At 36.3% G+C, this 12,836-nt stretch overlaps 1 protein-coding gene across 2 annotated transcripts in view; it reads right to left on the reverse strand.

The window, feature by feature from the left end:
• The window catches only part of dpysl3 (dihydropyrimidinase like 3), a 38,369-nt gene that overhangs the window by 23,653 nt on the left and 1,880 nt on the right, over nt 1-12,836 (reverse strand). Inside the window, exons 1-3 of one of the 2 annotated variants that reach the window (XM_051093113.1) lie at nt 8,873-9,024; nt 3,710-3,798; nt 672-856 (exon numbers count right to left, since the gene is read on the reverse strand). In XM_051093113.1, the coding sequence (XP_050949070.1) occupies nt 672-856; nt 3,710-3,798; nt 8,873-8,911 (313 nt within the window). In that variant the 5' untranslated portion in view covers nt 8,912-9,024. Of the gene's footprint in view, nt 1-671; nt 857-3,709; nt 3,799-8,872; nt 9,025-12,836 lie in introns of those variants that run through there. The other variant, XM_051093114.1, reaches the window with a different exon arrangement.

Consider the following 12,836-nt stretch of genomic DNA (forward strand, 5'->3'; position numbering starts at 1 on the left):
CTGTTAAACACGGCGTTTACTGTACAACAAGCCACTCTTATACACCAGCTGTTGTTACTTTTTTTTTCATGATGTGTAGCTTGTGTTGGTCAGAAAGGGCTGCTGTCTTTCCACGCAACTAGAATTTCACCGTGGGCCGCATACAGAAGCTTTGTGTGGTCTGCCGGAAGTCTAGTATTGTTGTCAATGTTTATCCCTTTGCATTAACACACACACATACACTTTCCCACGAGGCACAGAGCCTCAATGCAAAAAGTGTTCATCTGCAACTGTTACAACAACACTGAAACAAACTGTCTGAAAGAATCAGTTTGCAGAAAATAATAATTTTCCCGTTCGCCTGAGTTGCTGAATTTCTTGCACAAACTGTTAATTTCACTTCATAAGACCTCTATATATATCGTCAGGAGCTACAGGTATTCATTTTGTGTTGCCTGATATGCTTTTTTTTTACTCTTAAACGATGGTAACAGCTGACTTGCATTTTATTAATAATCAAACACCACGATTTCAGCTAAAAAAACTTTACTGTTCTACTAAAAAAAAAAGTCACCTACATCCTGGATGGCCAGTAGGTGAGTAAACTGACAGCAAATGGGCTCATTTTTGGGTGAGCTATCCACTTTTAATCTACTTAGCAGATTAATATGCCACTTTTCCAGAGATCTCACCGATCATAGTGGTTCCTCCAGCGAGAGCCGCCTTGGTGCCCTGGGTGAAATCATCCACAGTGGTCGTCCCCCTGAAGGGCATCTGTAGGTGGGTGTGGATGTCAATTCCTCCAGGAATCACCATCTTCCCATTGGCCTCAATGGTCTTCACCCCTCCTGGGACGATCAAGTTGTCTCCAATTTGCCTTAAAGTTGACAGGAGATGATGAGAAAGGAGAAAGATGATTTTTTAATTATGCTATGATATAAATGTTAATGGATTGATGAGGAAATTATTATTTTTTTTCCAGTGTAAAATGTCAAGGTGGTATAACTGTTCTCAGATCATAATGAAGAGTTGGCTGAATTCTTGGAAAAATAACTGTTTAATCATTATCATTATGAGAATCAAAATGTAAAATATTATGAATAACTGAAAATCTTTGATCTGTAGACACACCGTAAACCCTCATGATTTTGTGTGATGGACAGATAATTAAAAATTATCTGAGAGATTTGTTAAGGCTGTCAAATGGTGCAATCCCAAGAAAACGTTTGTATATATTACTGAAAAATACATATTCATAACTACAATTTTCTATAGTTACCATTAGTTTTTTTCTTTAAATTATGCTATTCATAATTTGAAAATGGTATGTGTAAAAACTATATATCTGTAAAACTACTTTTTTTGTTTTCAAAAGATTTTTAATGTGACATACACTCTCATATGTTTGAGTTATAGCATTTCGATTACTCATTACACATTTTTTTTGTTTGTTTGTTTATTTGTTTTAATAAAACATGCATAGCATAACATGCATTTATTACAAAAAAGATGGGTGAAAATTCATTTCTGTCATGATAACTCTCGGAGGGACTGGCATGGTAATGTATATGACAATGTAAATGTATTTGGTCTTGGTGGAATGGATCTGCTATGCTGCTGCGGCAGAGCAAGTACCAAGACTTGCTACTACCAATAAATCCACAACATGCTGCTGTGAGCACGTAAGAAATACTGCTGCTGCACATATAACACACAGGTGCATCTCAGTAAATTAGAATGTCATGGAAAAGTTCATTTATTTCAGTAATTCAACTCAAATTGTGAAACTCGTGTATTAAATAAATTCAATGCACACAGACTGAAGTAGTTTAAGTCTTTGGTTCTTTTAATTGTGATGATTTTGGCTCACATTTAACAAAAACCTACCAATTCACTCTCAACAAATTAGAGTATGGTGACATGCCAATCAGCTAATCAACTCAAAACACCTGCAAAGGTTTCCTGAGCCTTCAAAATGGTCTCTAAGTTTGGTTTACTAGGCTACACAATCATGGGGAAGACTGCTGATCTGACAGTTGTCCAGAAGACAATCATTGACACCCTTCACAAGGAGGGTAAGACACACACATTCATTGCCAAAGAAGCTGGCTGTTCACAGAGTGCTGCATCCAAGCATGTTTACAGAAAGTTGAGTGGAAGAAAAAGATCCACAACCAACCGAGAGAACTGCAGCCTTGAGAGGCTTGTCAAGCAAAATCGATTCAAGAATTTGGGTGAACTTCACAAGGAATGGACTGAGGCTGGGGTCAAGACATCAAGAGCCACCACACACAGACGTGTCAAGGAATTTGGCTACAGTTGTCGTATTTCTCTTGTTAAGCCACTCCTGAACCACAGACGACGTCAGAGGCGTCTTACCTGGGCTAAGGAGAAGAAGAAATGGACTGTTGCCCAGTGGTCCAAAGTCCACTTTTCAGATGAGAGCAAGTTTTGTATTTCATTTGGAAACCAAGGTCCTAGAGTCTGGAGGAAGGGTGGAGAAGCTCATAGCCCAAGTTGCTTGAAGTCCAGTGTTAAGTTTCCACAGTCTGTGATGATTTGGGTTGCAATGTCATCTGCTGCTGTTGGTCCACTGTTTTTTGAAAACCAAAGTCACTGCACCCGTTTACCAAGAAATTTTAGAGCACTTAATGCTTCCTTCTGCTGACCAGCTTTTTAAGGATGCTGATTTATTTTCCAGCAGGATTTGGCACCTGCCCACACTGCCAAACGCACCAAAAGTTGGTTAAATGACAATGGTGTTGGTGTGTTTGACTGGCCAGCAAACTCACCAGACATGAAGCCCATAGAGAATCTATGGGGTATTGTCAAGAGGAAAATGAGAAACAAGATACCAAAAAATGCAGATGAGCTGAAGGCCACTGTCAAAGAAACCTGGGCTTCCATACCACCTCAGCAGTGCCACAGACTGATCACCTCCATGCCACGACAAATTGAGGCAGTAATTAAAGCAAACCAAGTATTGAGTACATATACAGTAAATGAACATACTTTCCAGAAGGCCAACAGTTCACTAAAAATGTTTTTTATTGTTCTTATGAAGTATTCTAATTTGTTGAGATAGTGAACTGGTGGATTTTTGTTAAATGTGAGCCAAAATCATCACAATTAAAAGAACCAAAGACTTAAACTACTTCAGTGTGTGTGCACTGAATTCATTTAATACACAAGTTTCACAATTTGAGTTGAATTACTAAAATTTATTGAGATGCCCTGTATATGAATAACCCCCATAACATACATGAATGACCTGATAGCAGATCTAGACAGGTGGAGCTGGGGAAGGTGGAGGGTTTCTGAAACACACTGCAAAACTGCACTAGTCTTATATTTGAATGTTAAGCAGTGAGCTCATTGGCTACTGATACAGGAGAGAACCAATCAGCTGTGCCATGTGATAATGAGTTAGACCTATCAGAATTGCGCCATCTAGAGTTTCATGCCAGAACTCTGTATTTCATGCTGAATTTTGGAAATATATTTTGTTCTAAGCAGAAGTAAGGCATTTTCAGTTAATATTAAGGAAAATAGGATCAGTTGACTTAGGTGAATCAGTTGTTGAGAGTCTGATATGAGTTTAACATCAGCAGTCATTTAGTCAACAGTGTTGATACATATGGGTGTGGCTTTAATTTCAATTAGTAACATGATTCTGGATTTAGATCCAGTGTGGCTGTCCTGTATATGTGTACATGTGAACGCAGCTTACTTGATGACTCCATCCTCCATATAGATGTCTGCATAGAAGGACTGGTCATCGTTCACAATCCGACCTCCTTTAATCAGGAGCCTCTCACTCTGAGAAAACATGAGAGAAAGACAGAATCAGGATATTTAGACTGCAAAACAAATGTAAAAATTACCATTTTCATTTCAGATTGCAAAATGGTAAATAGTTTTAATTCAAGCAGCATGTGCATACAATGATAACTTCACTGAAAGATTGCTTTTTCTAGAAACCAATTTTTGAGAATTTATGGACCGCATGCAAACAGACATCATTAGATTTAAGGCTCCAACAACTGATGAAACATGAAAATTAATAGCTAAATAATCAACAGCAGATTTTATTATCCTTTACTCAAAAGAACCTCTGTCAGTGACGTGCCTGTGGACACAGCAATGTAATAAAACATGCAATGTTATACAATGAACATGGAGAATCAAAAACACATTGCATAAAAATCAATATAGCAGGAACCCTGAGTGCAACTTTAAATCATAAATGATTGAGCTCATATGGATCTGTGGTCGATCTGTCTGGGGAATCATGAATCACACCGTGCATCAATGCTGTTTCACTGTCTCAGCTGTTTGGTCGCTTGTATTGTTGAAAAACTAGATTGTCGCCCAGCTCTAATCTGATAAATGCAACTATAAAGACATTAAGAAATAATAAACATCTGGATCACGATGAAACGGCTTTGAAACAATGTTTAAAACGTGAATACATTTGATCTGACTTTATAAAGACTTTTGCATACTTTTACATTTCTATTGCAAAAAAGGGCTTAAAACTAAAACCACTGTGCAATTTGCTGCTGTCGCTCCATCCATTTTTTCTGAATAATCAGTTCATGAACAGCATGTTACCAGTGTCACTTCAGAGCTCAAAAGACAAGAAACCATTTTGTGTCTTGAAACCAACAAGACACCACCCCAAATCGAGTTAAAGACTGCTTTTACAATGCACAGTTCACTCTGCGTAGATACAAAATGCCACATAAAAACAGTACTGAACTATTCATTCAGTAATGCTTCACAATAAGTCCAGACTGAAACTACAAAAATAGGTGCATGAAGCCCCTGTAACCTCAAAATGTAAAAAACATGATTCATACATATGTTTCCTATAAAAGACCCAACAACATTCTAGGATGAGAAGCTGAAGGATTTCAGGAGGATGCTGACCAAGCAAAGATGTGTATATCGACTGTAAAGGACAGACAGTTCAACGAATGCCAGAGTCCAATCTGAGCCGTGCAAGCAAACAGTGCTGTCATTTGTTAAGTGCGTATAGGGAGCGGGGGAAACACAGCCAAAGAACGCCGAGCCAAAGGACATTAAGGCGTGGAGCATTAGCCATGCTTGTGCGGAATAACGGGCCGGGATTGAAGAAAACCTCTCTGTATGCATCCAGAGCTGCAGCCTTGTTGCCTGGTGACCAAAATATTTACCATCCGCTCATGAGAGTTTCTGCTTTTTCTGCCAGCATAGCAGTCAAAACACTGGAGCTTACCCATCTACATGACGACCAACCTCTATTACACTTCAATACATCCACCCTGAGTTATACGGGATGTTATAGACAGGGGCCTCACGCTTGAGGAGACACAAGTGATAGTTCTTCCTCATAGTCTAGTGGAGTAACATTATACATGATCATCCTGCTCTACTGTATGAAAAACAGAGACTATAAATCTGTTTCCAATCCCAAATAAAAAAAAAATAATTACTGTGGTTTCTTCATGATGAACTAAAGAACACACATTATTAATGCCTTTACTGTTGCTATTACAGATTGTAACAAATGTCCTACATTAACTCGGTCTTCCATGTATCATGCGAGGCTGAACTGTACTTTATTTCCACGATTGGAAGTGTATTTCGTGACAGATTCCCTGTGGAACTCATCATTTCCACAAAAGGCTGACATTTAAGTGAACATATAATACATATCTCATTACATGCAATAAATTCTTTAAATGTGTTGTGTTGTTAAATTAATACTTTGTACAATTTTGGATGAATTCCCCCAACCGCTTGCATTTAAACTCTTATTGGTTCTGCACAAATAATATGGGAAAAATAGCATATTTGGGGTTTAAAACAGCAAAATTCACTCCAAGGTGATTAAAATTTTTAATCTGATTAGTTACATGACGTGTCGCTTAATTAATCGAATTATTCGCAAATTACATTTGGCTGTGAAAATACACCTAAAAGATTATTTAAAGCTATTTTTGTGTTACATGAGACATTACAAGCAGTAGCTTTAGAAAGAAATATTTTATTTGAAGGCTACAATGGCCTAACATAAACTATGGAACATGAATTTGAGATTAAAAATTTGAGACAAAAAAAAATTTGTTCATGCAGTGGAAGTCACTGGTAACCATAACAGCTTTGTTACCAACAGTCTTCAAAATACCTTCTTTTATGTTCCACAAAAGAAAGCAAGTCATTCAGGTTTGAGTAAATGATGGCATAATTAAATTTCATTTATTTATGAAATTATACTCTGAATAACAAACTCAAAGTGCCAGCAGGTGGCAATAAATGTCTTTGGATTCGTTTAAAACGCTGATTCATTCTGAAACTAAACACAGCTGTGTAGCTCTGAGACAAACAATTCTGCTCTGGCTTTATGGGTAATATTTTTGTATTTTGTTGGTCTTTTGGAAGTTCCATTCAAAATCTAATTTTGACTCTTCTGGTTGTACTAACTATGCCTAAAGTGCCACATCTGGAATATTAGAAGTATTTTTGGAATATTTTTGGTATTATGATAATGTAAAGGTCTTATTTTACAAATCATTTAAATACTAAAGTAATATACTATAGTAGTCATGTAGCACCATAGTATAGGGTAGGGTCGGGGGAAACACAGTTTTAGTGACAATGGCATAAATTATAAACAAAGTATGAAAAATTTCCAGAGTTTTCATGTTATTAGATTTTCAACAAAAATTAAATTTGTACTAAATTTGCCCCCCAGTCTGACAAAGCAATTTGCTTTAAACAGTTACAGCAACATCAGAGTACAGGCAGTTTTAGCTAGAATTTAAAAAGAATATAATCAATAATTATGAATTACCAAATTATAATAGCCTATTTGAAACATTTGTTAGCTGACGCTAACTGGCTATCTGATGCTAACTTGAGGTCATTTTTAAATATAAAATCCAAAAAGTTTTATTCAACCAACTAGTTAGAATTCATTTGATGGAAAAAACAAAGAATTTGATGTTCAGAACAGAGTAACTACAGTAAATGTCCATTGCTCCCTGAGGGCGTTTTACCCCAGAATAAAATTATGTCATTCTTGAAAATATAATTATAGTTTTGTTAAATGACACATACTCCCTATCTACAGGCCCTACTGTTCTATATTATATACAACTGTGAAAATTAGATCATGTACTGTGAAATCCGTTTTCTCTCCGGGACATCATCAGTGTAAGCTTCATTGTGAAAACTTCTACATCACTCTTGTTAACGTCGTCCATGGCGACAATAAAAAAATGTATCTTGATGTCATCTTGTGGTTATTTTGGGGAAAAACAGTAAGGGGTGTTTTACCCCATGGGGCCATTTTTCCCATTCTACCCTACATTAATGTATCATCTGGCACTGCATCATGATGGCGTCAGCATCTGCGGTAATAATTTTCTACTTGTCAAGCAGCCTTTTTAGTAATGCACTTAGAGTGAATGGCTAGTTTATTGAACATGGCATTATACTGGAATAATTGGCACTGCTTTGGAAGTACAGCCACTTGGTAACACTCTTACTAACTCTGTATGCACTAAATTATATACAAAGTCCAATATCACAAGCGGTTTTCGGCCGATAAAAGCATTTTTTGCCATATCGGACAGCTGCCGATTGTACAAACAGCCAATGATCAAAGCTCATTATTTCCTGTCAATCAAAAGGGGGCGGGCAAAGTCGTGGCTAATTTAAACGGCTCTGATGTGACAGGCCACTGATTGGTTACAATGTTTCAACGCTGGAAAAAAACACATACATTGTAAATGGAAAATGATTTCACACAAAAACATACAGAAAACAGAAATTCGACAGAGAAAAAGCAGCTTTATTCACATTTTAAAGCAGTAGGTCTTAAATATATAATATTTAATATAAAGTAAGTTTAAATATACAAGGTGCACATATGCTTTTAAACCCTCTTATTTTTGGATAGTTGTTACAAAGTGGGCTGGTGGACCAGACTAAACAATTAAAGATGGCCTGTGGTAAGCGACAGCATAGAGCACTGTGCATTCAGACAGGTCTGCAGGCCTGATGCTAATGTGCAGAGATAGATGGCTCTTTTGGGTAGGTCACTGCTGAACAATAATATTGATGTCCAGAGCATCTGACAGCAGCGTCAGTCAGAGAAAGAGAAAACCACACCTCGTCTCTCCTACAGCACAGACGAGACAAACGCTCACATTAAGACTTGCATTTAAATATGCCATCTCATGCGCGTTTATTGCACATTATTGCACATCTTTTCAAATAGACAATATTAAAGAGTAAATATTAGGCTGGGCGAAATACGTGCAACGCCTGTGCGACTGGACTGCGCAGTCTAACAGCATCAGCACCATGAGGATCTCTGAGACAAAGAACATCCCTGTAAAAAACCGCAACACATCCCTGCAAATGATTACAAAATCTCTCCAACACCCATGCACACGCACTCAACCTTAAAAATGTCCAGTTTAAAATCAGTCTGGGGTTATTGTGTGCTGCTGTATGTATGTAGTATGTAGCAGGCTCAGTTATGGGCGTGATTTTCTTGCTGCAGTACACCGGCTCACACTCAACCCAACATTTCCTTTTTCCTACAATATTCGGGAAAGACCGTAAGCATCAATGGTATAATAAAAACCCATCCACGGTGTCTTTTTTGCGGTATAATTATTTAGCCACTTCATTGCACTTTGAATATGATTCCTATTAAAAGACATTTATAAAACACATCTGAACCGCAATCAGTCCCGATTCCTTAGCTACTATCAGTATCTGACACGCCTGCAGCCTGACATTTAATCCTGCTACAGCTTTTGTTACAAACGTTCAGATCAAGCCCACTCTGAAAGAAAATATGCATCAAAATATGAATATAAATGCATGAACTTACAGTGATCTTTGGGATATTCTTTTTGCCTTGGTAAGACATGGTTTGTTCTCGGGTTGATGCAGATGTCTTTATTCTGTTCTTTTGCTGATGTTAGTGGTTGCGCACACTGGACTTGATTGTCTGCTTTGCTGGGCTCCTCCCTCCATGTCCTGCCGGGTGTCGTGTGTGATTTCAACCACCAGGCGGCGCCAACATCCGCCCGACTCATTTATAAGAATCGGTTCTCTCGAACAGTTCTTGTCCCTGAACCGGTTCAAAAATCGAGTCATATTTACGACATGACCATTACCGAGATGTCAGGTTTTAGTATATTAAGTTTTTAGACACCGTCTCTTATACTGATACAGTAGATCTAATGATAAATGATAAAAGCTCACTGATTATCAGCTACTGCAAAAGTCACAGAGTGAGAAGGATAGGCTAAGTAGAATGAGATTAATTTTGTAATAATTGCATTCTTTTATCCACAACAGTAGTAGGCTAATAACAATAATAACCCAATTTTCTTCACCCGGGTACAATCAAACTCCACCTTTATTACTTTGAGAACGAGCCGGTTTCATTTCAAAGAACCGATTCCAAAGAATCATTTGTTAATGAATCGGATATACATTGCCTGCATGTAAACGCTTTTGTCAAGCAGACATATAAATAGTTTTGTTTAGTTTGCACATTTTCACTCACCCATGGAAACAGTGGCGCTTAATGTCAAATGCTTTCTGGCTATTAAGATAAATTAATGCAATGAACACTATAAACACATAAAATCACATAAATATTACACTTTAAATTTACATGTTTTTTTAGACACTTGAATGAACGTTATTTGGAATTAAATGAAAATCTGAAAATCTATTATACTTAACATTTATATTTAATTAAATTAGTTGAATTTTAGAATTTTTACATAAGTAGGACTTAAGTACATATATATGTTTTTTATCATTTCAATGTTAAAGTGAAATATGGTTGAAGACAGCAAACTAAAATTTACTTTAGTGTAATTTCTTGTGTTATGTATTTAAATATATTTATAATTAAATATTAGTGACAATGAAGTTGCAGTTTAGTACATTTAAAATATCAGTGTAAATGTTATATGGATTAACGCCGTTAAAAATAAAAAAAAACGTACTTTACATGAGCTTTAATATGTTGGTCAACTAATCAATCTTTCAAAACACATCAAATGATTATGAAACCATAATCATTTAAATGTAATTTAAAGTAAAACGTTTATTTGAAGTCTTACAAAGTGCACTTGTTTAAAGGTGTTAAGAAATGTTTATTTCTTTAATCTGCATGTACAGTTTTTTAAATATACTTTTAAAATAAGTCTCACACAATCTGAAAGGCTAGTTAGCTGTTTCACTGTCTTTAAGACTGAATGTTGTTCCAGTGTCTCGAGTGAGTGCACAGAGCAGATTTAAAAGAAAGAATGCTGTCTAGTTTATGTGTTGGGAAAGCGCATGTTTACTAGTGAGCAAAGACTTTCGTAATCAAGGACTAGACAGCGAGCGTGACGGTGGTGATGATGAACAAAAGAGGAGTGTGGTCCGGAGAACAGCTGCTGAGCTCCACCCTGCCATGTGTCTCTTTGTCTAAGCAGAGCCCACCCCCCTCCACACACACACACACACACACACGAATATACACACATACACACACAAATGTGCTCACACACATGCACATACGCACACACACACACACACACACACACAAAGTATTTCACAATATAAGTGAGGACATTTGGCCCTCTTAAGTATAGTCAAAACAAGTACACACACACACATTTCTACTGCATTTGTCTCGTTCCAGATCAGCTATACTGTACATGACTTCCCACATCAGACAAAGTTTATTATGTGGATCAGTTATTCATGTTCACACTATGTTAAGCATAATTACTCCCTTCTGATAAAGCAATAATATGTTAACAATACAGGTTTGTTTTACAGTCACCAGGGGTCAGTTGTTCAAAATGCTTAATCTGGATCAGAATGATGATTTCCCATGCTTTGCCATCCAGGATCAGGTAATCCATCTTATTTTTCTGCTGGTTTTTCTAAGCAAAATTTAACTGGATCACAATGATCCAGAATCACACTTTTTCAGATTACCCAATCTGGATTACTAGTGCTCAACGAAGCCCCTAAAGGGACATAGTGATGAGAAAAATGTCAGTGCATCTCTCAGAAATGTTTTGCATTGCATTCACACAAGACACTCACAAACAGTGAATTAAAAATTCGATATTGACAGCTGTTTGGGGATTATTTTATACACCAGAATCTCTTTTTTATTTTACTGTAGGGTGCTGAAAGGCTGAAGAGACCTGTCTAATGTCTCTGTATACTGTATAATGTGTGTGTATTACATGTTACAAATGTATTTTTGGATAAATTTTAAAGTTTTTTATAAGTTTAATTTTTGTTCCTGAAATCCACCCTTCTGCTGGGATCAGTATAATCCTGATTTTTTTGAATCAAAACTATCCCAATCTTACTGAAGTTTTGAACAACACAGACTAATGATTTGATCCAGATCAAAACCAAGATTGGATTTTGTGATCTAATCTGATTTCTGAATCCCTTTTTTTTCTTTTGAACCCATTTTCAAGATCTCTGATTCAATCTGACAGCTGAAATATGATCAGATTACTTTTGCACAATCACCTTGTTTAAAAAAATTAATCTGGATCAGAATGATCTGGATTTGGAAATCCCATGTTTTGCTATCCAGGATCAGGTAACCCATTTATGCCGTTTTCTCAAAGCAAAATTGGATTGGGTCACCCTTATCCAGATATATAGTAGATATGGTGATGGAAAAAAAATATTTTGCATTCAGGTTTTGCATTGCTTTTACACAAATATCAACTTCTAACTAGTCCATCTCTGATGATTGTGTGAATATAAAAAATAAAAAAAATAAAAAAAACTTGAAATTAAATATATTTTGGTTGATATTGACAGCTGTTTGGGGATTTGGGGATATGTTACATGTTAAAATGTTGTATTTTTTGTACCAGTTTTAAAGTGTTATTACATTTTTGTTCCTGAAGTATATCTTTCTATCTTTTTTTTAATCAATTTATCAAGTATCCCAGTTTTGCTAAAATGTTTTGACCAACTCAAACTGAGGATTTAATCCAGATCAAAACCAAGATTGGATTTGTGGACTTCTTTTGAATAACTATTTTTAAGATCTGATCCTATAGCCAAAACCTGATAAGATTATATTTGAACAACTCATCCGAGGACCGGTTTCTCAGTACTTAGGTCACTTTTTCACACAGTGAGCACAGCCACAGTCTATGTGGGTTAAACTGTGGATCATTTATCATTGCTTCGGCACAAAATGCAGTGACTACACCTTTCAAATTACATCCATATTTTTCTGACACAAACACAACCACCACCAAGAGGAACCTAAAAGTCAATTTGCATGTTTACAGTTTTTTTAAAAACTGTTTAAAATCAAACATAGTAATTTGTTACAATTCAGTAACACCATACTGAAATACATTCCAAACCTAAAAAAAATTAAAGAAATTAAAACAATTAGATGACGAACACTTACACAAGTCTTTCAATTTCATCACCATCTACATAAAGTGGGAAACTTAGGAATAATGTTGTACTGTAATGTAAATTCAGACTGTGTAACAAATATCATAGTGGGTAGAGTGTGTCATTTTTGTTTTGTAAAGACATTTTACAGAGGAAAACTTTGCTGATGTTAGTGTTTTTAGGTCATTGTTTTATAAGTGATGACAAGTTTTGCTAGCCTAATGGAAAAATGGGCTGATTTGAAATGTATGAAGTGTTTTAGTGCATTCTGCGCTGTGCCAAGATGAAAGTGGGTAAGGAGAACTGTGTGAAGAGTTAGTGTCTTGAGTATTGAGAAATGGGTCTTAGTGATTGTTCAAAAAACTTGAAAGCCTTCACAAGTCCAGATCTGC

This window comes from Labeo rohita, chromosome 21, assembly GCF_022985175.1.
Source record: "Labeo rohita strain BAU-BD-2019 chromosome 21, IGBB_LRoh.1.0, whole genome shotgun sequence".
Taxonomy (NCBI): Eukaryota; Metazoa; Chordata; class Actinopteri; order Cypriniformes; family Cyprinidae; genus Labeo; species Labeo rohita.